The sequence below is a fragment of the Leptonotus elevatus genome, chromosome 21 (assembly GCF_054856555.1).
Source record: "Leptonotus elevatus isolate MCC_2025b chromosome 21, RoL_Lele_1.0, whole genome shotgun sequence".
Taxonomy (NCBI): Eukaryota; Metazoa; Chordata; class Actinopteri; order Syngnathiformes; family Syngnathidae; genus Leptonotus; species Leptonotus elevatus.
In genome coordinates, this window is record NC_141259.1 from 11,369,997 (window position 1) to 11,397,935 (window position 27,939).

The 27,939-nt window shown below is 40.5% G+C and overlaps 1 protein-coding gene across 1 annotated transcript; it reads right to left on the reverse strand.

Moving 5' to 3' along the window:
- Positions 1-802: 802 nt before the first annotated feature.
- Positions 803-27,520, reverse strand: ube3c (ubiquitin protein ligase E3C). Its single transcript, XM_086066638.1, has 24 exons — positions 27,385-27,520; positions 26,778-26,888; positions 26,479-26,532; positions 26,258-26,332; positions 25,844-25,975; positions 25,651-25,766; positions 25,275-25,432; positions 24,581-24,734; positions 23,814-24,034; positions 23,054-23,205; positions 22,795-22,982; positions 18,612-18,698; positions 18,287-18,444; positions 17,084-17,310; positions 15,162-15,266; positions 14,973-15,060; positions 13,781-13,878; positions 13,296-13,428; positions 12,126-12,373; positions 9,077-9,289; positions 5,801-5,989; positions 5,646-5,712; positions 4,945-5,075; positions 803-2,472 (listed from the first exon to the last, which is right to left on the reverse strand). Exons 2-24 carry the CDS (start codon positions 26,841-26,843, stop codon positions 2,302-2,304), a joined length of 3,231 nt encoding a protein of 1,076 aa, XP_085922764.1. The 5' UTR covers positions 26,844-26,888; positions 27,385-27,520; the 3' UTR covers positions 803-2,301.
- Between the last annotated feature and the right edge of the window lie 419 nt (positions 27,521-27,939).

A 27,939-nucleotide genomic window follows, 5' to 3' on the forward strand; every position in this document is an offset into this window, starting at 1 on the left:
GACAACACAACACAATAAAAGAACCTCCCTTGTTGGGTTTCTTGTGATGTGTGCTGTAATTTAGTTTTGGGGGGAAAGGAAGAATAAAACAGGTTCCTGGTGTCTTAAGAGCACATCTGTGACATACATTGTTCGAAATTACAAAATAAATAAATCACTTTTCACCCTTCTTTTAGGCTACTTTGATGAGGTTGTCCTCCCGGGAAGTGGGTAATAATAATAATAATTAAAAAAAAAGGACGTTGTGAAGTTTTGCTTGAAGACAAACAAAGACTAAAGGCTTTAATTTGCCCTTAAAATGCTTTCACCGGCAGGCTAAAGTGTATTAGATGCCGAAGATGATTCACAGCATCCCGCATTAACTTTGTCAGTTATAATCCATCACCAGGTAATAGACCGGAATAAATCTCGGGGTAATTGAGATGAATCCCTCATTTCAATGACAAGTCGGCTTTTTTAAGACCCAATTACTACTTTGAGTCGCACACAGTGAAGGTTTGGGGGCTCCTGAGATATGAGATGTTGCTGAGAGGAGAGGAGGAGATGGCGTGGGTCCAAAAACGCGATGGATGGCTTCGAGTGGATTTATGACAAACGCACACAAGCTTAATTTGCGCCTGGCCCGATAATGCATCTCAAGGCCAGAATAGTTCTGCTCAGTGTTTCTTAACTGGATGTTTCTTTAATTATATGTCAGAGGCCATAAAGAGCCAGGACGAATCTTCTTTTTTTTCCCTCCCTTCCTTGGGTTTATTCCGCCATTATTACTTGAAATGAAAAGCGACAAGACAAAATCTGAAAAAAGACGTGGATTTATTCATTTCCATACACTCTGTTGTTGCTACACAGAACAATTGTAACCACATGATACAATCTCTCACTCTCTCTCTCTCTCTCTCACACACACAGGAAGGAAACCTGTACAAATACTGAATAATGAATCATACAAGAGAACATGTACATATTCACAAAAACATCCTGTTGAATTAATCCGCCTTAACACAAACCTTGCACATGTTTTTTTTTTTTGCCACGACTATGCCACGCTAGGAATCGTTCAAGAAATAATCAAATGAATGTTGTAGTGGCGCACACTTCACAGTCCCTCTATTCTTGTATTGCCTTTTTAATATATATGATGCCACATCATCTTTGGTGGAAAAACAAAACGACATCCATACACAACAAAGCGCTAATGTCGCTTTCCTACTGCTCGGCACTACTCGCCTTGGGTTTGGGCTCACCGGCCAATTTTCCACTACAGGAACCTGCGAAGAACGTGAGTAAATTAGCCGCATTATGACGACACAATTCGGCTAAATTCACAAAAGCTTGCTCATGGGCACATTTGAAAAGAGTTGGCGCCAGGTGGCGGAGTGGTACCGTCACTTGCCTACGATGCAGGTTGGCGTGGGTTCGCTTCCCCGCCTAGAAGACCATGTTTGTATGTGTGCGCGTTTGTGTGATCGAGTGCAAAAGAAATTTTAAAAAATTGAAAAGAGTTGGTTATGCAATGCGCTCCAGAGGCCAAAATAACAATGATGCTTTGATCATTCTGTGACCAAACTGAAATCACATATTTTCCTCACTGATATGAATGAGAAAAAATAGCACTCTGAAATATTGTACTTATAGTAACAACTTCAACGAACAATTTTTTGTCAAACTTTTCACCAATTGAATGATTATACTGCCAGATATGGATGAACTGTCCAAAAACAAGTGGACAGTATAAACTGTCGAAAGTCAAACAACAACAAAGTTATATATGAGTTTCCAATTATGTGTTAGCATTTTTTTTTAATGAAGATATCAGACTAATGGCTAATCTGTGAAGATTTTTTTCATGCATTTTGCTGCATGCTTTGAATGGGGGGGGGGGGGGGGGGGTAGCGCCATCTGGTGGACAAATATAACAATTTAAATCCAGTTCTGAAGGTCCTTGTTTCATGACTGGTTTCAAGATTTGATTGCTTTAGATTTATGGCCTAGTTTCCTACCCTGTTTTTCCTTTAAAAAAATTACATTAAATTTAAAAAAAAACTTAAATGTTAGTTATAAGACCTTGTAACGCTAGCACAAAAGCATCAACTGTTGGTGTCTTGCAGTGGAAAATGGCCATCTGTTGTTTTTGTTTCCTGACGAGCTAACTAAATGAAGTGAAAGCAAAAAAACAAAACAAAAACTAAAATAGCGGCTATGCCCTCTTAATGCGAAGCCGGTCGTCTCCTGGCGCTCAGCACACACGCACGCACACATTCGTACACACAAAAATAAGGAAATTCAGTGCACGCCGTAGCCTCAGCTCAGCTCGAAGCCGGACGATGACTCGACGGCGTAGAGCAGCTTGTTCCTCATCTGGTGCTGACTGTAGAACTCGGGCAGCTTGAGCAGGTTCATGCAGGTGCTGGCTGTGGGCAGCCGGTCCAGGTCTGTGCCGCCGTTGTGGACGCAGAAGGCCGGGTACAGCTCCTGGGGGAGAGGGGGGGGGGGGGGGTTACAGCGAACACTTAAAGACTGCTAGATGCTAAGACTTTGTCTTACTAGAATAAAGTGTAATATCACATCTGCTACAGTAGGTGGCAGTGGTGTTCTCATAGAGTGTGCATATTAAGCTCCTCTGCAGAGGTGTACATACAAGAATTTTTTAGACCAAAAAAACCCCAACTATTTATAGTTGCGGCGGAGGGTGTGGAGGGTGCGAAATATTGTCTTCTACGTATGGGGGAAAACAAAAACTTATTGAGAAGCACCAGTTTAATATATTGGTACAACAGATTAATTTATTGTTTGTTTATATATACATATATATATATATATATATATATATATCACAATAAACTGGAATCACAATAGTGCCGAAAATTTTTATTTTACTTTGATTATTTTTCAAAATCGTTCAGCCCTATCCCCGCTATACCAAGGTTGATAACATTGTACTAGGGCTGCTCGATCATGGGAAAAATAATAATCACGGTTATTTTTGCAATAATTGAAATCACAATTATTTATTTTTTGGTACAAAGCAAGAAAATTGTTAAGCATTAAAAAATATTAAGATCAATAAAAAAATATAGAAGCACTATAACTATGTAAGTTCTTTTTGGACCACACAGAATTTGTAAATATATATTTATAAGAATATATATTTATTTATGTTGGCAAAAATTTGAAGTTGGACTGTGCACTGTGCAATAGGACGATGACATTTATTTATTTTATTTTTTTGGGGTACAAAACAAGAAAATGTTTAAACGTAAAAAACATTAAAAAAAATATTACGACAAGTAAAATGATTTGAAATACTATAATTATGCAAGTTCCTTTTGGATGAAACAAAATGTATTAAATTAGTTATTTTAAAAATTTTAAATGGTGCAAAAGTATAAATTTAAACAACTCAAAAAATAGTATTAATAGTCTTTTATTTTTATTTTTTACAATTATGCTGATTTTGTAATTGTAGAGTGTAATAATTAAAATTTTAATTGAATTTCGATTAATTGCACAGTTGGAAGGATACATTTTGGAAGCAGGACGCACTTTGACCGAGAACGGAATACTCATTTCATTTCGTCTATTCAGCCCCCACCCTCCCGCCACCTCATCTCCCGATTGTGACATTGAGCCTTTCCATCACGAGCAGCTCCGATTTCCTCGCTGCTATTTCAAGTCAGCAAATATCCTATCATCCCGATTAAATGGCTCTTCGGGGGCTCAGCCGCGACGACCCCATTTTTCCGACAATTACCGTATTAAACTATCGTTGCTTATTGAGAACGCGTCGTTACGGCGGCGATCCTTCCCGAGGACAGGGAAGGAAAAAAAAAAAAAAGTGCAGTTTCCATCATCTTTTTTAAATGGCTGTGCCTGACAGCAACTATATCTGCGCTAATGAATCCCGGGCTCCTTTCACGACAGCTAATTAAGGCGGACCTGGCTCCAGCCGGGGGGTCGGGTCAGGGGGGCCGCCCCCGTCGGCCACAAATTAACGCCCGGAGAGGGAGGACCGCCCACGCGTGCTGGCCAAAGTCAAATGGATTAAAAAAAGGGAGGCGGCGGCAGGAGGTAACAGCAGGGATTTTTAAAGAGTTTGGGTCCTTCGTGCTACCGCAGGACAACCATAAAGTTTTAAAAAGCTAATGACGCTAATAAAAAGATATAATCCCAATGGACATCGTTGATACTTTCCAAACCTTTTTAGCTCAAGGCCTCAATTAGAAATGTGGTCATGTAAAGTGCTTAACACTTTTTATTAGACCATCACCACTTATTTAGTCACAGAGACCGTCCAGTGTTTATGATGTACATTAATGTGGATTCTTTCTATTTCAGTGAGCTCTCATTTTACAACCAAAAAAGTATGCATTTTTAATCATGTCGTTTTTGTCACAAAAAAAAAGCACAAAAAGGTGATTTGTTTTTAGACAAAGTATAAATACAGTGATTCCTTTACATACTAGTTTAATTAGTTATGTCACGTGACCACACTAATACTACCTTTGAGCCCACGTTGCCGTCTTCAGCACTACTATAAACATGCTCTTTTCCTTGTACGCTGAACTACAAATCATCCTGCTGTGATTCAGCAACAATGCGGGAAATGTCACATCAAAAGTTCAAAAGTTCAGCTACCTACTGAATGTAAAAAAAAAAAAAAAAAAAAACGACAATATTTGTCCAGACCGAGCAGCGCAAGGCCGTGAACCCAGGCTGATAAAACGTAATCACTTATCAGTGCAGTCTTATCCGTGCAAGTCATCTCCTTATTTGCGTCACAAACACATCAAAGTCACGTTTCCACTTAATGGCGCTTCAATTTGGTGTGATAGACATTGTATGCATTTCACATACTGGAAGCACTTTTTACTTGCCTGTAAAAGCTGTGATTTTTTGGAAGGGGGTGAGAAAGGAAAAGAGAAGATGCAAATGATGTGGTCATACCTTGAAGCCGAGCAGAGGAGGTCTGGAGCAGCTGGTGACGAACTTGAGCAGCTTACGCTTCTCCTCGTCTGTGAAGCCTTCCACTACCTCCCAGAAGATCTGGATGACGGGGTGCGTGGCCGTGTAGCCACCTAGGGAGATGCAAAACATGGAGCGCTGTCAACATACGCTGGTGAAAATGATACCAAGAACATGAAATATTATTTTTAATTATTTAAATCGAGCAAGAAAAACCTTTTTTTGTATGTTTTTAAAATAACACTATTTTTTAAATCTTTATTTTAAAATGTTTTTTACTTGAAAAAAATATTTTAATCTCATTTTAAAAATATACATATTTCATTTCATGTTTTTAAATTACTTTTATGGAGGTTAGAGTGTCTTTTTTTTTCCAATAAATTGATTATTTAAATAATTATTTTTTTTAAATAAGTTTGTAATTTGTTTTTATTAATTAGCTACAGCGAAGGTTTGCATAGACAGCATCCAGCATGCCATCATCTTCTTGAACAACATTACTATCGGTGATTTGTTTGCATAAATGTAGTGCAACTTCCTTTGAAAAATAAAACGCAAAAAAAATAAAATAATATTTATATATGAATTTAACTAGCAAAAACACTGATCAGTGACTTGATCTACATTTTTGATTATTATTTTTAAATAGTTTTCAAGAGGTGACATTATTTCCCACTTCTTACCTGAGTAGTTTGTGAACTTTTTCAGGTCATCAAGACAGATTGGCACATGAGCACCAGATATCAGCACCTGTTAAAAAAAAGAAAATAAAAAAAGTTTCATTTCTCCAAACTGCATGGCAGAATTAACACCAGGCATCATTTCACATTTCCGCCACCTGGATCTCCTGCTGGTCGAACATGCGCAGCCACTCCAGGTTGACCACATTGGCCAGCCCCTGCCTGAAGGCCAAGGAGTGCTGTCGGATCTGCTTATTGAGCCGGTAGTCGGCCACCAGGTGGATGTACGCGATGCGGTTGGCCGTGGTGACGGGAATATCCTTCCCGCCCAGCTTTAGCTCCACCACCTGCGCAGACATTTTTCCGACATTTCCGTCAGCAACAAATCAAACCCATAAATAGCACCAAAAAAAAGAAAGAACTTCATTGACCAATTACTACTTTCCTATCAGCCAAGCTTGGGCGCCATCTTGTGGCAAAAACTTCAAATGTGAACTTATGAATAGCAAAAGGCGAATAGGCAGGAGTTGACTGTAATTGTGAGAAGTGGACGGAACTCAATCACAGAGAGGTAATTAAAACGTTATCCCGCAGCACTCTGATTAAAGGTGCGACTCCACTCGTTGTGCCCGCGGTTAAGTGCTCGGCTAAATATAGCGCGGCCAATGAACATCTGCTCCAATACAATTTGGCCCCGAGCTCTCTTTTCATTAGCTTTAGAGCAGTTAGCGCTTGATAAAATGTGCTCATCGCGGTTCATAAAGGCGGGTTTTATGATGACATCATAATGTCTGCGGGAGGACAAGAACGGCCGACAGCCGCCGATGTGCTTTACAAGAGTCTTTTGCTGCTAAATAGCACATCACGTTTGTCACTTTTGACGGCGATTGGAATAAGCGCAGGTTTAAACGCACCAATTAACCACATAGAGAAATTTGTGAGGCGTACCGTTAAAGCCCCAAATTATTTGCACCCTAAATTAAGAAGTACGTGATGTTAGTTTTTATTTATTGAATAGGTTCAGTTAGATGGAAACAAGAAAGTAGCCAAAGTAGTTTTAAAGATCATCCTGCTTTTATTTGACGAAAAACAAGCAATTAGGACACTTTACGTGTCAAAGCATTTTATTTTATTTATTGAACATTGAGAGCAGGCAGGAATATGCCAAATCCCACAGGGTGTGCAAGACTAAAAATGTAATGGAGGGCAACAAGTAAAAAAAAAAAATGTTTAGGGTATGAGCCAGGCTAAGAAGGGGGGGGGGGGCAACTCTGTGGGATGTTGAAAGGGGTGCGTTGCGATTTGAAAAATTTGCCCACAATCCAGAAATCTACAATAAGTTGGGGCTTAACCGATATAAATTTATTGAAAAAATTTAGGCCGATGCAGATTGTGATATTTAGCAGGATACATTATCTCTAGATCCTTATCTTTGTATAATGCTGAACATTTTTAATGTTTATTTAAAAAATAATTATGAAAAAAAAAACACATCCGATTTAAAATAGCTAAGATCCCCTAAACTTTTTTTCTTTATTTTTTTAGGTGTAGAGGGTTTCCACCAAAAGTGATGTTGAGGCTGTTGCATTGCTTTAAAAGTTTGAAAAGGCTACTTTGGAAAAATGACTCAGTCGATTAAAAATGTGATGGCATTATCCACCCATCCCCCCCCCAAAAAAATTTCCCTACAAAATAAAAAGAGTGCAAAGGAGGTGTGTGGTTTGGGAAAGGTTGATTTGAGAAAATATTTCATGCCCCCCCCCCCCCCTTACATGAAATTTCCAGCTAAAAGACACTCCTGTATGAATAATTCCAACCTTAAGAGTACATATAAAAGCTTATAGTGGTCATTTGTAAAGGAGGATAAAAGCTCAAGAATGACATTTTCTTATTTCTCTTGTGGCCGAGACTCTTTGGACAGGTTATTTACTCAGCAGCCAGACATTACACCAGAGTTGAATCAGGGCCTCTCTGACGTGGTCGAACAAAAACCGGATTGTGATAAACTTCACAGGAGTGTTGAGTCAGATTATACTGGAATGAAAGTTGTTGCTCATATTTTTTGGCCCTCTGCACGACGGAGAGTGCGATTATGTGCTAATGTGCGAGAATTACGGCTCTTATCTGGCCGTTTGCTATCTCGCCGGGGGGCAAACGGAGGGCAGGCTGCTCCCGGGTGTGTGCCTAATCTTCCGCAAATTGTTTTCCCCGCTATCGTTGTTTGCCGAGGCCGCATTGCGACTCGGCCATTTTCAGGCGCTGTTTGACGAGAGCTAATAAGACGCGTTAAGGCCCTGAGTAAACAGCTCTCGGGGCGAGACGTGCCTGAGAGATGCCGGCCGGTTGCTTCTGTCAGGCGTGCTGAGATCATCTTGAGAGAAGGTGGTGCAAGGTGGGGGGCACGGGGGGACAGTCAACAGGATGTCTGTGTGTGTGTTCTCGCCACCGATGTTGAAAAAGCGGTACACCACGGGGAAAATGTATTTTTAACAGCTTCGAAATGTGATTGCGTAATAGCGGTACGCATTTGCGGTCCGTCATTCACAAACTCACCTGCTTGCATTTTTCGTTTGTGGAAGCCAGGGTTATTATAGTTTGGACATTTTCATTTTAGTTCGTTTTTATTTTGTTTTGTTTTTTAAATGTAGTTAGTTTTCATTAGATTTCAGGGTGGTTCTGTTAGTTTTTATTAGTTTTGTTTAAAAAATGCTTAGTTTTTGTTTAGTTTCAGTACTAGTTTTCAGTTGTTGTTTTTTTAAACGTGTATTGCTTGTGGCGCAATATTTAAAATGGTAAAATGAAAAAAGTAACATTTGTTACCTATCATTGCATTTCGGCTGAGTTAAATGAAAAAAAAAGTTTAAAAAGGAAAATTGTCGCCTAGGAGCGATATCATCTGAAGGTGCTTTTCTATTGGCTGCTGCTAGATGACATCACTTCTGTGTGCCACACTATTAAACGTCTTTATTGCGGTTAATATCGAAATAAATATACTTAAAATCACATTTTAAATAATCCCCAAAGGCTCATGTATTAAAGTAATTACCAAAGACTAAAACGAAGGACATTTTTGCTATAATTATAATTTTAGTTAGTTTTGTAAACATAAAGTGTAGATTAAATAAATTTTCGTTTTTATTTTATTTAGTTAACAAATTAGTTTTTTTTATTTTTGTTTTATCGTTCGATTTCGTTAACTAAAATAACCTTGGTGGAACCTAACCGTGGCCATTTGCTGAAAAACTCACCAACTCACTCTCTGTATTGCCCACAAGATGGCCCCAAAGCCCCACCTAATAGGAAAGTAGTAACTGACATCCCGAAGACACCCTTAGAAAAATCTGAATTGGCATTGTCCCAAAAAATTCCATGTGGGGTCCTAATATGGACAGTGTGCAAAAACATGTCATATTTAAATCAAGGAAGTGTGTCACCTGAGCCTCTCCCAGATCGTTGTTGACCACCGTGAAGTTGAGACCCAGCTCCTCCACGTCGTCTTCATAGCTTTTGAGAAAGAGAAGGTTCCGATACATCTCTGGGTCCAGGGAGGCCAGGTGGTGGATGTCCACGTCGGCGCTGGTGCCCAGCAGCTTGGACAGAAAGAAACTGGCAAAGGGCAACTCCACCAGCATGTTCTCGTACAGAGCCTGGGGAACCAGAACACAAACGATGATTCTGCTAGCACAGTTAAAATTGATTTTTTCCTTACTTTATATATTATTTATTGTTATAAATTTGAGATTAATCGTGAGTTAACTCTTGAAGTCATGCGATTAATTACGATTAAAAAATGTAATCGCCTGACACCACTATTTAAAATACTTTTTTTCATTTTACAGGGACTTTAAGAGCACATCCTGAGAAAAAAAACTTATTCGTGAGGTGCATTATGACTGACGGATGGTTCAAACTAGCAAAAGGAAAAAACTTTCGGGTGTATTAAAACAAATGGTGCAATACATAAAATCTCATCGACTTTTTCCAGTGATAAGATCGTATATCTGCTCGCGCAACAGCGTGACTGAGAGCAAAACATAATCCATCTAAAGCGCGCTCGGCTTCCGCCTCAAACTTTTATAAATGCCAATTCTCACCTTGACCTGAGACGCTATTAAGCAGCGGCGGCGGGCAGGTGACTCATAAAAACCCCAAAGCTAATGTGCTGGAATAGTCCGAAAAAAAGGAGCCCATTGGAGGCGCTAAAATATGCGGCTCTTTATAAATGATAGCGCTAAAAACCCTGACCGCATCAGCTAAATGGATTATAAATCTAGAGGATTTCCATAATGCATGCATCTTAAACACACACGCACCGAGTCATAAATCACGGCTATTTTCTAAACACGGGTTAATTGCGCAACTTCAAACATTGTCTATTTTTTATGCAAAATAATACACTTAGTATTTCGGTGGTGGCCAGTGCTCGTTGGGGGACCATATGTGCCGCGTGGCCCCTTGGAACCTATCAATAACGCTTGTGCCGGGAAGAGGCTTAGTTTATGGACGGGAAGAGAAAAAAAAAAACTCCCGTCTTATTTTTTTCCCCTCCAACGGCACTTACTTTATTTACGAGTGTTTATTGCCAGAAATTGTGCCAAAATGACTTGGGGACGTTAAGAATTAATTATTATGGACCCCGGGCGTTTTAATATAAGTGAGTGCAGTGGCAGCGCAATTAAAGCAGATCGAGGCGCCATCAGGTGGAATAAATGCCAACAACATTGCAGGTGCATTCTGTTGGCTGCCAAATGAATCCCTTAATTTACAACATTAGCAATCAATAAAATTATAATGCCTTTAAAAGGCATCAGCATCTATCAAAGGGGGTGCCACCTACACTTGGTGCGCTCACCTTCATAGTTAGGGAGCAAAAAAAAAAAAGGAGGTTGAAGGAGCACAAATTGAATTTTCATTTTTTTCTTTTTTTACAAATGAAAAGACAGAATTGGGGATAGAATTGGTTGGGTTGAAGGCAACAAAAGCAAAAATACGATATCACTTGCGTGTCATTCACACCCCTGCTGTATGGGATATTTTCAAGGGAGCGGCTAGTGTAGTACCATGTTGTGCCACAAGATGCTGGGCAGTTTTAATAGATGTTTGCGCCTTAAATCTTCCCGCCTGTCACTCGGGTAGACAAGTGAGCAAGAAGGATGACGAGCGGCCGCTGCTTCTGATGCTCAATCCCATTTGGGTGAGTACCCCCACCAGACAAGCCACTCGCGCCTGTAATGCATCACCCCCCCCCCCCCCCCCCCCGCACGCAACAATGGCACGCCTCCGACATTAATTAACTATATTAATCTCCAGTGTCCTTTGAGCCGCGCCAGTGATGCAATCCCAATCTATATAAAGGCTTTGCCTTTTATCCCGGCCACTAAACAAATACGGACGGGGCCGCTCAAAATGGCCGCTCAAACGTCCATTTTTATGGAGGAAGGGAGGAACCTGAAGTAGGGTTAATTGAAAGTCAAACTCACATTTAATTCCACAACCATTAGTGTTGGCGTATGAGAGGAGTGGGGGTGTTGTTGGAGAATACACAAAATTGATGCTTTGCTAAGTGGATTTCATGTTCACCTAAACAGGTAATCGAGTATAATTTTCCCTTTTGTCCGATTAAAGTACGGTAAGTAAAGGCCCAAGACTTTAAACTTTAACTTACTAGTGCACCATTTGTCCACCGTCCCAATGTTTCTGGCATTTATTTAACTTATTTTAAGATAAGTTCTCATCCTAATATATTTCATTACAGCATAACAGTAATGCATGATTATAACATTAGGTCCCAGGAAAAAAAACACATTTCTAACAGTCTTCTTGCAGGAAAATTTAGCTGTAAAAGAGAAAAAGCTGGATGCCCATGATTGTAAAACAGATCAAAACGCTATTAGCACATGCTTTGAACGCTTATTTATGGGTAGTCTGCGCCAGCGGGCGCACTGATTTAGGGCCAGCCGAACGGCGACGGCTACACAAACAAGAGAATAAGAATCATCGGCTAATGGAAACCCTAATTGAGGAGCGGCCGCTTGTCATGAGGTCATTCGTCTCGATTGGGGATGATAGCACTTCACTTCCGCGAGGAAGCTATTCTGATCAACTAGCACATGCATTAGGGTGATTTAAAACAATAAGGGTAGAATACATAGTATCACATCAGTGGCAGAAAAACAATGCATGCAAAATATCAGGCTCAGGCATTGAGCCGATTCAACTTCCCTGACTTTTTTTTTTTTAAAGATATAAATTACAAGAAGTTCTCCAAACACTGCAGTTTCTAGAAGAAAAAGTGAGGGCAGCCTTGGCAATGATCTAAACTTCATTGTGGCTCTTAAATCAGGCCTCTGCCGTTCTGTGGATAGAGAAAAAGCTCATACGTATTTCACAATTTTTTACCTCCCAGTTTAGGAATCCTTGATCTAAAACGGCCTTTGACAAACTTTGCAGTTTAAGACAACGTGGGGCTGCCTGAGAGCTCACCTTCCCCAGGATCCTGCCAAGGAAGTAGTAGTGGCGCGCAAACGACTCCCCCACCAGCGTCTCGGCGGCGGGGTTGGGGTACAGCAGGCCCTCGTTGGTGGTCTTGAAGACGCCCTGGTTGGGGTTGAAGCCCGACTTGAGGAGCTCGTTGAGGAACTCGCGGAAGATGCCCCCGCCGTCGATGCCCGCCTCGTCCAGACCGTGGGCGTTCAGCAGATGCACCCGGATCCTTTTCTTCAAGTCCGGTTCTAAAAAAAAAACGAAAAACATATATATACCTCATCTTACAGCGTCACACTTAATAAATAAATGGCTGTTGAATTGTAAAACAAAAACAACGGATGTACAAGACTCTCCATAACTGCCACTAACATCAGCATTGATTAGCCTGGATTGGTCGCCAGTCAACACACATAAAATAGACAAACTACCCATCGCACACTCACATTCACCCTTTTGACTTGGACAGTGAAATCTTCAGGGCATCTAACATACATGTTTTTTGAAGCCAGAATACCCAAATTCCACTTACGTAGCCTTAAGTCGGGATTCAAACTGTGAGGCAGTGGGGCTAACCACTAGTCCACCGTGCGCCATTACAAAATACTTGATAAAAAATAAAAAGCATTTTTGTTCAATTTTTTCACATTCACTTTGCACAAACCCTTTCAGTGCCAGAATAAAGTGTAACCCGCGGGATATTCTAATCAACTTCCATAAAAGGTTATCTTTCAGAATAATTAATGTAAGGTGGTAAATCAGGCAGCTATAACTTATAGACACATAAATGATATAGATCATGTCTTCGGCCTACTACTCTTTTTAATCAGAGTGGGTCCCTGCTCGGGTGGCCTTTTCAATTCAAAACACAAAAGAGGTGACTTAAAATAATTGATTCCGCCTTTTATGCCTTCCATTAGAATAATCGGAAGCGCGATTATGCGCGCCGCGCTTGAAATCCAACACAGTGTGGGGGGAGAGAAGCTAACCTTGATTTTTACCTTGATCCTCCATATAAAGATTTTATAGGGCCGAACAAGAGTTTTAGAAAGAGTGTGAATGTTTACAGCGCTGCAGTTGCACCGTCCTGCCAAATGAGAGTGAAAGCGGCAGTTTTCACCTCATTGTAGGCAGCCAGGGAAAAAAATAATCATTTGAATATTGCCATACCGTTTTCTGGTGAGAGTTTGTCGTAGGCATCCTCGTAAATGTAGTTACGTCGGATGGTGACGACGATGCCGTTGGAGAAAGGCCCGTCCCCCTGTACGTCACGTTTGTCGGCATAGATTAACCTCTGAAAGATCTAACACCACACCAAATTGGAACGTTAGATGGACACATATGGAAACAAAATAAAAGTTTAATATAAACAGGTGAAATTTGAAAATGGTAGAAAAGATTTAAATTCAAAAAGGGACATCATAGATTTGTTTAAGAGATTTTTGTTTAAATTTGGTATTTCATTAAATGTGGATAATAATTATTATATAGAATTATAAAATATAAATATACAAATGATAAAATTTGTTCTTGTCTTAAGACGTTTGAAGAGTAGATTTGTGGATGCATTTGCGTCTTATTTTCTCATCGGTTTTTGCCTTTGGTAGTTTATAGCACCTTATAGCAACAACCTGCAGCGGTAGCGTGGCTCTTACCTTGACTCGCTCCTCGAACGGAACAACAAAAGGGAGCTCGGTGAGGATGGCCAGATGTCTCTCCTCTGACACGGACAGCTGTGGAGGCTCAGAGCCCACTGCGGAGGGGAAGATACAGAAATGTGCCATTAAAAGAAACTTCTATGCAGACCCTTAAGTCACCTTTTTCCTTTGATTACCAATCAGAATCCAAGTAAGAAAAAAAATATAAAAAATGACGTACGTAATTAATAATTTTGAAGTGCTTCTGTGCCGAGCAAAAAAAAAAAAAAGTAAAATAATTTCCAATTTTATAGAATTTTTATTTTTTTTGCTTTTAGCGAAAGTAAAGTATACTGTATGTATAAGGCCCACGTGCCGCAGATTGCCCAACCCTGCATTAAATCGAGCTGTCCATCCGCCTGCCGTGCATTCATCCATTAAGCTGATGTTTGTTTTCTATTAAACTCCAGATTTAGACTGTTGCGCCAAAATAGGAGGGGGTAAAAAAACGCCACAATAGCAAAACTCCTCACTTAGCCTCCACTCCAGCTCAATTATTCTGCTCGATTAGTCAGTCTGATCTGCATTTCGCAATCAGGTTTCCATCTTTGAGGAGAAATACTGCCTCCATCAGGGTGGTCAATACGCCGCTCGTTCATCAGCTCGGGGGAGGACGACGAGGGTTGTGGGGGGACGTCCATTTAAGGAAATGAGAAAAGAAGCGAGCAAACAGCAGGAGCAGATGTGGCCGAGTTCAGCAGGTACTTTCAGGCTAATTGAATGGAGGCCATACAGCCCGAGAGTGACATTAGGCAGCTCATACACACATTGTTATCAGCTTGTTTTCACACAACGGATTCACACACACACACACCAAGGCAGGCTTCTTTTCTTTCTATTAGAGAGACCTCAATAAGATGCATTACAATAATTAACATATTTTTACAGGTGGGGGGGTGGGGGGGTTGAAGAGCATAAATAAATAAATTAGATATAAATTGTCCTGCTGTTCCACTCAAGCCTATAGGTAGCAATAATGTTCATTTATACGTGAATGACAAGTACAAAAAAAAAATAATAGTGCAGTAATCTTTTTTTTATTTTATTAAATTGAAGCGTTTTGGGTGACTTCTCTAACACTAGCTGATTCTAAATTTAATTCTAGTCTTTATTATAAATTAAAAAATAAATAAATAAAAATTATTAGCACCATCCAGTGTTGATTGAAGGGGTCCAATGCGGCCCATTCTTCTCGTTCGCCACACATGTCGGGCAGACGGCACGTAGAGTTGAGTGACCTGAACATGGAAGTGAGCATTACCTCCACTATCACTGCTGGGATTTTTCAAACTCTTTGATTGAAATTAGTTAGTTATTATTATTATTCAACAAAAAGTACCTTATCGGCTCGGATGTTGACCTCCTGAGACAGCCAGTGTCCTGACGGGCAGAAGGGTCGTCGGATGTCACGAGCTTTTAACATCTTCACCAAGTTTGTGATGACCTGGTAGAGCACATACAAAAGTTGGGAGTTAAAAAGAAAATGCTGTGCTTTTCAGGGCAAAGGATACGGAAGTGAGAGGACGATTAGGGGAGAAAAGCAATTTCAGAATGAAGTCATTAAGTGCGTCGTTTATGGGCAGTGTAGAAGAAAAACGGTCCGGCCCCGCCTTCTAGGACTTGTTAATTACTGACGGGGCTGCTGACATCAGCCGTCGGCCTGACAATGCAGCACTGACTCAGGGTCAACAGGCTTCCTGAAAGACCTGAACCTGTCCAATTTATTTGTCACTTTAGGACATAGACACAATAATTTCATTTACACTTACAATTACATTCGGCTTATGTGAGTGCTCTGATAAATACTCTTCAACACTTGAAGAGACAACATAGCTAGCCACCTAGCTATCGGTTTCTTGCATCTCAAATCAGTTTTCCCCATTGAAATTAAGGGGAATTGCATTTAATCCAATACAGACCCATCAAAAAAATATTAATTGTTTTAGTAAGAAGAAGAATATCACTCTACAGTATTATACTTTATAAACAGGGAGGAGGATTTTGGTGGTCCAATGGAACAGTTCCACAGCAAACTTCACAGGGATTGGCAATAAACAACTTGACAGTCAACAGAACTACAAAATATCAAGAACTGAAGGTTCCGAGAACTTTAGGTGGCAATGACAACCGTCACTAAACCTCACTGAACAAAATCCCTTAAATGAGTTCTTATGTTCCACCATAACAGTTACGGTAGGACTAGGACAATTTCCATATAACGCTCAAGCCTGATGGTCCAAATCGAAGAATTCTCCCCTAAAGCACGTCATTTTCATAAGACGCCAATCAATCGTTACGACATTGGCAATAGCGAGTGCAAAATGCTGTAAATGGAGCGCGGCGATGGGTTCGGAGCATGCCTAGCCCCTGACTCCCAGAATGAATAAGCATTCCTTAATCAGCCCGTCGGGTTAAGTGCGAGCCTTAATGGGCCTTTCCCAAACTCCGGCATGACATGGTTCTCCAAACATGGCCAAGAAGAAAGTTCCATTAGCAATATTAATACAAGCTTAGTTGATCATTTTCATTCAATTAGCTTCTTTCAATTAAATAGATAGCTCGACAATGGGGGCGATAAAAGATGGGGAGGGACGGCTGATGACACCAAGCAAACATTAGCGTGTTAGGGGTCAGCGGCGTTAAAGCGACTGTAAATCCCACCGCTCAATTTGGAAAATGCACTTTCCCTGCTCCCCACTTCTTTAATGGGTCGTTTTAGCTGACAAGAAGCCTTTGAGCGGATCTTTTATGAAAATCAACCCCTTGCTGGCTTCTCAGGTATTCGCCCACCTTCCGTAAAAGAGCGGTCACTTTCTACGTGCAGCTGCTAGCTACAAGGTCGCGACATCGCGTAATCACTTTTTTTGTATTTGCCCATTCATTCGTTTATGCTTGATTTCCATCAAAGCACAGGTCACAATGCATGGAGGCACTCATGCAAATGTTCTTCGTAATCAATCCAAAGATGCTCGTTTTTATTAGCTTAAATATATTCAGAGTAGCAGCAGCGATTAGCAAGTGTATATTTCCCTTCAGGGTTCCTTCAAGGTTGCCAAAAAAAAAAAACTGTTGTAATGTTCGCCAACAGCTTTTTTTGTCATGAACATGTTCAACCTACTAGTGCACTAAATTATCTTACTAGTATGTACAAAGAGCGTACTAGTAAATGGACAATTGACACTAGAAGGATAATGCAAATAATAATGCTAGCCATGCACCTGTGTCTGTGTGAAAGGGTATTCTGCAAGTACTCGCACTGACCTTAAAGAGCTGCACCCAGTGTTTCTGTTCAGCTTGGATGCGCTGCTGCACCTCCATGTTGGTCTTGACGCCGACACTACGGAAGGCCGCCATGTACTCCTCGCGGTGCTCCGTCTTGGTTTCCGGGTAGGCCAACTTGATGATGCCGAGGCACGCGTCCCTCAGGCAGCGGGACAGCGTCACCAGCTCCAAAAGGGTGAAAGGCATCATGGATGACTGCGTCTGACCTGTTGAGGGCAAGCTCGTTGAGCATGACGGCTGAAAATAACAATTTGCGAGACCTGTGATTCTGAACCACTGCACAGATTAAGTTAGTCAAGACAATATTTGCAAAAAATTGAGAACATTTCTAAGTGACCCCTAAACTGTTGAACAGTTGTGGTGTCTTTAAAAACAAACAAACAAACAAACAAACAAAAACCAGCAACAAAGTACGATAACGGAAAGTAGCTTAATTATTTTTGCAAGCCTTTCCTTTTTGGTAGGCGTGAATATGCAGTAGCAGCAAGAATGGCGGCGCTAATAAACTTACTTTATTTTAATAAACCAGGTGCAAAAAATAAACCAATTTCATCATTCATCAATTATCATAAAAGATTAGACAAATGTATTTTGGTAATTATTGTATTTCTTTGTACCGTTTCATCCACTCTTCTTCAATTAAAGAAATGCAGTGATGTACCGTAGTTGGTTTCTTCCACTATAATGATGATCATATTATATAAATGTAGGAAATATAGATAATGAGATATATATATTTTTTAAAGCAAATAAAGCTGAATTATAGATACATTTGTAAGCTTTTTTTTTTTAAATTCGGGAATTTTGTCCAGGAAAATTCTGACATTCAAAAAGTAGAATTTTTTGAATGTTAAAACATTTTAACGTTGGAATGATTTAAATTAGTTGAGAAATGTTGATTTTGAGAAGAAATTGTTCAATTCTACAATTAATAGAGATTTTTTTTTCATGTAACGTGAAATATTTCAAAAACTACAAATTTCTGAATGACATTTTGAAGACATTCTTGTGGGATTATTGGAGAAGTGGGAACCTAAAACGAGATGATATTTTGAATTGGAATGGTTGACAAAAATGGAAGTAGAAAATAAATACATCAGCAGAATAACAAAAATTAAAACTTGTTGTAGAATAACAAGTGTGAATGTTGTTCATCAGGACATATGTCTGGAGAACACTTACCTTCCATTTCGTGGCCAAAAAACTCGCTGTCGTGCACGGAGATGAGCGAGTGGCTGAAGAGGGAGCTGAAGAGGTAGAAGAGAGGAATGATGCGGTTCGAGTCTTCGTAGGACATGGGCGAGCCTCTGGAGATCTTCTGCAGCAGCGGAACCATGGAACTGAGGAACAAGAGGACATTACGTTTGGTGGAATTTCACTTGTATGTATGTGTATGTTGTTTTTTTTCCGCCAAATCAGATTTCAGAGTGCTGCTATGAATAAATAGTGCAAGGAGGTTTTGCTTAAACTAAAGCCAACAGGCACAGTTGAATCCGCAAAAGCTCACCCGGTAATCATTTTGGTCGTCATGGAGGTGATCAGGTGCCAGAGATGTCGCAGAAAACGTGCGTTAAAGGCTAAACTGTACAAAAGCCTGCAGGAGAACAAAAGAGGAAGGGAGTTGAGGTTGCGTTCAATGACAACATTCATCATTTGGCGCGTTAACAACCTGGCGAGGGGAACTGTAAAACGACTCTCCGCCGATGTGTCTGCTTGTGCGCCCCTTTAACCAAGCGGGGACACGCGAGAAATAAATGACACTGTTCACTAACGTGGAATCTTCTTGGCCTGCCCTCTCCAAAAGGAGATTAAATGAGCCATTAAGCTTTATTTAGGCGAGGCACCTTCCATTAGTAAACTAGTTGCTGCTGCGAAGGGGGTCATAAACAGCCTCTGCGGCTTCCTGCTGGAGCCCCATTTAACTTAATGGCCAATGGGGGAGATCAAGACAATGGAGGAGGAGGAGGCGAGGTCCTGGCTGTGACCTCACAGTGCCAAACGTGCTCACACACTCGCGGGGAATTATATGATAACACCGAGGAGGGCCCCGCATACCTCGGGCTGTGGCGCCGAGGTGCGAAGCGGCTCTTTGTTCACGGTCTGTATGTGTTTGTGTAAGCTCCTAAATTGCATCGCTTTTCACACGGCAGGCGAGAGCAGGTGGCAATATTGTGCAAAGTATGCCAGCAGGACCTGCGGCTAATACAAAGTAACTGCAGAAAAATGTAAGACCTTACAAAAGGTCTTTAATTTTAAGACACCTTCATCAAATTTAGGACCTCTCAGTCAACTGTCAAATACTAATATAATTTACTTGCATTCCATAACTTGTATTATTATTATTCCATGACCAGACTGTCAAAGAAAAAGCCTAAAATTAACGCTTTACACTCTTGGAGGCATTATGTGGGGTCTTCGTCAAGGAGGAAGGAATTATGAACAGTTCCAACTAGTAGAAGTTAATTTTTAGCACAAAACCATCAGGCGTCTTTTGGGGGGTAGACATGAAAAGTCTACTCAAGCAGCTGAACTGTATTTAGAGGCACTTTAAATGGTGGAAATCATGTCATCAAGAAGTGCAACAATTAATTGATTTATCAACAACTAATTAATTATCAAATTAACAACTATTTTGATAATCAATTAAAGGACCTTGTTGACCCAAAAATTGTCCAAATCCTCAGCATTTCAGCCTCTCAACAGTATATATATCAAATTACTACATAACTAATTATCTTAGTGTTTAATCAAATAAAACATTTGCAACCCTCAGTATTTACTTCGGAAAACAATGATCAAAATATATATGCTTATTTTCTAAAATGTTACGGCCCAAACCAGTAACTGAATCATAATCATTTTATGTTTGTACAGTTTCTGCGCTGTCAATTTGAAATAATGTCCTGTTTTTGCATGAAGGGATGGAAATGAAAAAATCCAATTCATTGAAAAACAAACAAACAGATTAATTATTAAAGTAACCATTAATTGCAGCCAGTCATCAACATAAATTTGAAAATGATTGGTTAATTCTTAACGCAGCCAAATCCCCAGTTTCAAGCGGGTGTGAACACTTATGCAATCACATTATTTCAATTTAGTTTATTTTTACTTCACCTCTTATAGTTGGTCATGTGGTTAATAGACTTAATCAGTCACAATGAAGGAAAAGATTTTGAGATGATTCACAAAACCTGACATTTGAACAGGGGTGTGTAGACTTTTTATATCCACTATATAAGGATGCTTTTGTTTTGACAGGGCATCAAGTCAGTGTTGAGGGAGAAAGAGCATGTGTTAATCTAAATGGCGCTGCTCAAATTCCGCCTCTCCAATCAACCGATTCAAAAGCCCCCCCCCGCCTCCCCGCCAGGTGGAGCTGACCCCGGGGCTCGATAAGGAGGGCTTGAAAAATGGTCCGCGGCCTGCCACGCGCCATCTGTCAGCGCTACAAGGCTCTGGAGAGAAGCTCGAGGAGGAGAGTGCTGCAGCGGGCTCATAACAAGCTGGGCGGGTGTTTGATTGAAATGGGAAACAAAGCACTAAATGCCAGCTGACGTGCTGATTTACAGCCTGCCGGAAACCCCGAACCCCCTTTTCAATCACGGAATGAACCGCTAATAAACAAAGTCAAGAGGAGTTGGGAGGGGGAGAGAAAACAAAACAAAAATGTGATGCATCATGACTGGATCATTTCATTCAAGAGGTCTGAAGTGAAGATTCCGTGTGGTTTTCTTTCCACTCTCGCTTACAATCTCGATAAAAATCACAGCAAGCGTTCGAAAGCGTAGGCGTACTGTCATCACTGCCTGGCCCCGCGTAGCGCCGTGTCGCTAAACGACAGTAAATATCCAACGCGAACCATCAAAATGGCATTACAAGACGGGCGAGGGGATCATTAGAAAAGCAATTAAAATCTATTAGAGGTCCTGAGTCGGGTTTTAATCGCACTACGACTTTGCGGATGTTTATGAAAAAACGCAAGGTTGGCAAGACAAACCAAGAGAGATACTTTTTTTTTTTTTTTGCTCCTTCAGTGGATCAGCACAGTAAATCAAGGCCGGGATGCAATTTGCTCCCCTTAGCCTCTTGTAAAGCTATCCCGTCCACTCCTGCAGTGATTAATCTTCCTCAGCGAGCTAATTATTTGGTACAGATATCCAATAATGATGGAAGACGAAGGGCGGGATTTATGGGAAAAGTGGTGGGAAGAAAGGAGGGACGCCGTAAAAAATTAAGGGGATTAACGGAGCGCACTTGAGATTCTACCGGAGAGGCAAAATGTACAATTATGAGTCAAGCGTCTTGTCCGTGTTGTAAATTTTAAGCACGGAAACATCATATGATCGTTGTCGTAATCATTGTCTGTATCTCAATGGCTACAACAGACTGATGGCGTCCATTTTGAGTCTGCGTTGGGATACCAAATATGGTTACACTACTATAAAAATTATCAGTTGATAGATTTTGAGTTTGAGCACCGTCTAACTTAATGTTCTCAATATTTTAGTAGCTAAAACAGACTGATGGAATGGAATGAGGTTCCACAGGCTGGCTACTAATTGCTTTTTGTCATAATTCACTTGGGTTATGCTAGTTTTTAGAGGCCTCCATTGTGTGTCAGCTTCTGCTCCTATAAAAAAATTTTTTTTTTTTAACTGCCGGAGGTCCATTAACGTTTCACCGGCTGACTAAATTTTTATGTTTTTTTGACAATTACCAAAATATTTTTTTCCCCCCAGATGGAACACCATTTGCCTTAAGGTTCCTAATATTTTAATAGCTATATTACATGCTGGTGTAATGGAGTGAGGTTCCACAGGCTGGCAAACTTTGGTTATTTTTCGTCATTAGGCTACTTTCACGTGTTTGCATCTTAACAACAAAAATAATCAGTGGGTGAGAGTTACTTGATTTGGTCACGGTTAGCTTGCGCATTTGTGATTAAGCAGTTTAGCTCAATCTGCCATTTTGTTGAGCATGGATATATTGTTTTTAAAGGTTAGAAGAATTGTTGAATATAGCTTGATCTTTCTAAGATGTCTTGTCTATAGTATAGTATAGTTATAAAAGTGCACTTTTGTAACATTTTTTTAGATTGTGATTTTACAATTTATGTTGGCTGGGATAATTCATACTTGCACAATATTTTCATAATGTGTCCATGTTCTCATTTAATTTCTCCGAATCTGCATCCCACTGCTCACTTGTCCTTGCTTAGTTTGGTGTAGGTGAGCACAGTTTAGGTCAAGCACACACATACAAATCAAGAGGCTTTTACTAATGATTAACTGGAGCAGGTTGACCAAGCACATAGTCTCAAACACAGGCAGGCAATCAGCACCTCTGACATCCTGGCCCTAATGTAATCAGCCCCCCCAAGAAGAGGTAATTGCCCTCATCCAGCACTGACAGCTTCACTGACATCTTCTGCTTCCTCTGGCCGGTTGTAAATGCCAGCGAGCTGCGCACCATCGACGGATGCCCGACATTCTCTCTCTTTGCGCTGTTACTTACATTACTGCTTACTGCGGGGAAACATGCGGATGCGCTTTTGCTAATCGTACAAATGTAAATGGTCAATTAAGTGTTTCTTAATATTGGGAAAATAAAATAATTATCATTCCGATTAATGTAGAAAAAAAGTCAAGAACAGAATTTTTTTTTTTTTCATGGTTGCTATTGCGCACCTGACTTTGGGAACCAGGAGGCGATGCTGCACCATGAGCGTGTGACAGATGGACGCCATCATGGTGAAGACCTCCTCACTGGCCGAGTCCCTCCACACCAGGTTGAGCAGCGTGTTGGTCTGCTGCTTGGTGTCCAGCTTGCGCACGCATTCGTTGGTGATCAGCTGCACGGAGATGCGACTGTCATCCTAATTGGCGAGAGAAAAAAAAAAATGATGTTAGGTTGATGAGCGTTGTCGACGACGTGTGGATATGGTACCTTCATGGGCGGCGGGTGGACGTCGGCGTCGTCCTCGTCCTCGGAGTCGCTGCCCAACTCGGGCCGGCTGCAGCTCTCGGTCACGGGCAACAGAGGCAGAAGTGTCTGCAGAGCACTTAGATATAGCAGAAGGCCTTCCTCTGAGAGCGAACCTGTCAAGACCGACATTTATTATGTGAATATATTAAATCGTAGGTAGATATATATACACTCAACAAAACTATAAATGTTTTTGCTCCTATTTTTTATGAGATGAACTCAAAGATTTAAAACTTCGTCCACATATACAATATCACCATTTCTCTAAAATATTGTTTACAAACTAGTCTGTCTGTGATAGTGAGCACTTCTCCTTTGCCGAGTAATCCATCACACCTAACTGGTGTGCCACATCAAAATGCTGTGCAATGAAAACTGCACCTTTCAGAGTGGCCTTTTATTGTGGACAGTCTAAGGCACACCTGTGCACTAATCATGGTGTTTAATCAGCATCTTGATGTGGCACACCAGTGAGGTGGGATGGATTATCTCGACAAAGGAGAAGTGCTCACTAGACTGGTTTGTGAACAAAATTTGAGAGAAATGGTGATATTGTGTATGTAGAAGACGTTTTACATCTTTGAGTTTATTATTTTAAAAAATGGGAGCAAAAACAAAAGTGTTGCGTTTATATATTTTTTTGAGCATAGATGAGATAACAGCTAACTGAATGCCTCGTTAAATTTGATGGAAATTGGTAGTTAGAAGGTTCAATAGCTACCTAAGCAGTTCTCTCCTGCAGAAAGGACAAAGTAAAATATCCAAGGTGCACGGTTCTGAGCGAGAGGGGAAGAGGTGACGGTCCCTTGGAAGGAGCTGAGGAAGGCCTCGAAAGGGAAAGCCAGCCGGGGGTCCGACAGGGCCGGGATGAAGAAGTGAAAGATCTGCTCTGTGAAAGGCGCCGAAATGAACTCCTCGGTGAAGGCGGCAAAGACAAAATGCCTGCAAGTCAACGAGCAAGGATATATTAGATCATAGTTATGTTTAACTGGAATTAGGATTCTGAAAGGGGTCTTTGGACAAAAAAATCTCCACTCTAAGAGGTTCCTGGAAGAAAAAAATTGGGAAGCAAATAAGAATGAAAATGAGGTGCAGACTTTATGATGTTGATCACTCCACTAAGTGACCACTCCATTATCTCACCAAATAGAGCTGCTTTGTGTGGCTCACATCTGGTAACCCCACGCACCACTCCCCTCCAAGTCCCATAATGAGCTGTCAGACTGTGTGTGTGTACACAAGTTCCTCTCACTCCCACCATGCTTTTCTTCAAAGAAGAAAAGGAGCCCCCTCGACGTTTGCTCATAAGAATGTCTCCGACTCAAGGCAAACAGTCACGTATTCTCCTCGTAGGAGAGCGAACATGACTTGAGCGTTGGAATGGGTGGGGGCTTTTACAGCTTGTTGTAAATTGACTTCACCGTTGACTCTAGGAGGTAAACCATAAAAAAAAGAAAAAAGAAAGAAAGAAGCCGTAGCTTGTCGTACCTGGCGCCCGCTGTGCAGGAGGAGTAGCTAAAGTGCAGAGGTTTGAGGATGTGCTCCAATAGTGTGCTTGCCAAGGGAACGGAAGGAGAGTCGGTGTACTCCAGACTAGGAGGGAGGCGGTGATTCACCAAAATGTACAGCGACCTGTAGTATCCTGAAAAAGAACAACAACAAATGTGACGTCCAAAACAACCAGTTTACAGGATGGATTAGCTTAGCTAAATGGAGGCAGAATAAATCATCTGTTATCCAACAGCATCCATAACTAAAAATGTTAAAACAATATTCATAAAAAAAAAAAACTGCCCCAAAGTGTACTCAACTGTCTTTAATATAGATCATATGTACTTAACTTATGTTATTATTATTAATTATTTTTTGGATTTCATTCTTTTTATTTTGCCCTGGTAATTTTATTTACACACAACATAAAATGTGTAGACAATACTTAATAATTGGGGGGACCACAATTAACCCCAAATAAAGTTCAGCTGTTTATGCAGGCTTTTCTATCACATTAATGGTGGAAAAAGTTTAATTATCTTGGTTGATTTTTTTTTATGTCACAAAAACCTGCCATTTGAAAAAGGGCGTATAGACTTTTTAGATCTATCATAAAGTCCTAGAAAAAAACATGCATGTGGTGACCATTTTGGTTGTTGACACTTACATGGGACTGTTGCTGCTTCCTTACCTTTCTGGATCATATAGTGCAAAATCTGCTCAACTGTTGACGCCACATCGTTGGCATCGGTCAAGACGGGCAAGTAAACTCTCTCTGAGGAGAAGATTTCCAACATCCGCATGGGAACGGCCACGTTTAAGCTGTCGTCACCGCAGTTCTGCAGGAGTCTAACAATACAAATATTTGAGATTTCAAGAATCAATTGTTTGTTTTCTAAATTAAAACTAGTAAAAAAAAAAATTTGATTAAAGTAGTAATACTACCAAAAGTTTTACATTTATTTTGAGAAAAACATCTCGAGCAGACATTCAAACCCTGAACTTCAAATGTGTGCACCATCATGCCTACATGATGTGCAAATATCATCATTACACTGACAACGTACCTGCAGCAAAAACCCAGTATTCTCTTGATCTGAAACATACACGTCTGCCTGTGCGGACCCACCAGTAGCTTGACAAACTGACAGTTGTGTTTCACCAGGTTCTGGCACAGCCATACCTGCAATAGAACACACAAGCATAACATTGGAGTAAAGAGAAAAAGAGAGCCAAGAGTAATAAAAGCTGTGCTCTCACCAATCGCTGCGCATCCACACTCTGTCTGTAGAAAAAAATTAGCTGCCTCGACAAGAGACTGAGAGTGGGCGCTTCCAAAGTGTGCTGTGTCTGATTGGCGCACTCGTCAAAACTTGCCCTCTGCATTGCGTACTGAAGTTAAAAAAAAAAGAAAAAAAAGTGCAAAATAAAAGATCACATTTAGACACAAGTTCATCTCACCATCATTTTAAGGATTTGAAACAAACACACACACAAAAAAAACAAGATTTACAATCTAATCTTAGATGAAAAAGTCATTATTTTGGAGGGAAAAGTTGCCTATTTACAAGATAGCGACCCAAATAATTTCTTAGATTAAAGTTGTAGTATTTTGAGACAAAGATGTAGTATTATGAAAACAGTATTTTTGTTTGGACTGGCTTAATAACCTACCTGTCGTTTCAAGTCTTGGTAGCCGCGCACATAGGATTGAATGATGATGGCGTTCTTCAGTCGTTTTCTATCATCCTGAGACATGGGGGGGGAGACAAGTGAGACAAAAAGGCCGTAATGTAAAAACTTTTAAGACAATTTGGTTTGTCCTTTACAGGGATGACAGAATCAGAATCATCTATAGGTTATGTAGACAACACACTGCACAGTGTATTAGTCACCTCTCTTTTTCTTCTTTCTTCTTGAGTTCGATGCAACAGGGATGCTTTTTCTTCCTGGGAAAAACACACAAAAAGGCTCAATGTACAGTGAAGGTCCAGTGTATCACATTGTATAATATACAATACATACCATGGAAAAAGAGCAATATTTTATAGAATTAAAAAAAAAAACAACAACTACCAAACCACTTCAGTGAAAGCAACTATTTGTACAAGCACTTAAAAAGTCAAATTTTCAGACTTATGAGGACATAATTATTATATGACTGAACACGTAAGGTCAACCACCCACACTTTACCTTTTTACTTGCTCCTCCGAGTGACACCTTGGGTCTCGTCTTGAATTCGCCCTCGAAGCTAAACATTTTCACCTCTTTCCCATTGACTGTTGGCGATATTGACACTTATTTCTACAAAAACAAAGAGGACAAAATCGAGGTGTAAACACAGGCTATTGGGTGATAATTGTAAAAGTTGTCTGGCACTTAGTTGTAATTGACAGACACGCGGCTAATCAATCACACAGAACTTAAGTGTTTTATTTAAATCGTATTTGAATGGCACGTGTTGTGATTGGGCTTCGACCACACTGAGCTAATTGACTTCCTGAGCTAGCAAATGACTCAGCAAGCAGGCACAGAACGCGGCCGTCTACGTTTCAATAACAGAATATATCAAAAATTGAGAGAGATTTTTGTTCTTATTAGTGACACGTTCCAAGCTGTTCGATATGCGTGTGTGGGTAGCACGAGTTTAGTTGACGTTAGCGCCGGAGCTAACTCGCTAGCACAGGAGCTAGCACTCGTAAGGGGCTACCTTCACGGTGGGGTGCAAGCTATCGGCGTCTGTTATAGCAACACGGAACTGAACTAATGGTGGTAAATTGACAGCACGTTGAACGGTTACCTTTGACTTGTGAGCGACGTGGGGGGAAGCAATATTGTGTCGTTGTTTTAGCTGAATCCGAACGACTTGTTTCCCTGTGCTCGCAAGAAGTCAACAACACTGATGGAAAGAGGGGACCCGAGTGCTTCCGCTTCCCGTTGCGTCTGCGAACACGATTGGACGAAGAGCGCGTCAATAATGACGTAAGCCGTAAGGTGCATTCACGGAGCGTGTTAAAATTAGAATTTTTTTTACAAAGAGAAACAAAAAGAAACAGATGCAATCAGAACAACCGCAATTTTGTCATGCTCCCGAATCCAATGCTTAAAAAAAATAATTACCATGTGTAATCATGGTTCTGAAATAATTAAACGAGAGTTGAAATGTAACGCTCCACTGCTCCCCATAATAAATTGCTAAACCCAAACATTTTGAACCCCAAATTTCCGAGTAAACTAGAATGCGTCACAAGACCACTTACAAAACAGCTAAAGGGGCATGGCATGAGGTGGAAAATAGCTACGGTATAGTTATATTTGACAAATGAGTAAAATGTATTTTCATATTTTTAAAAAA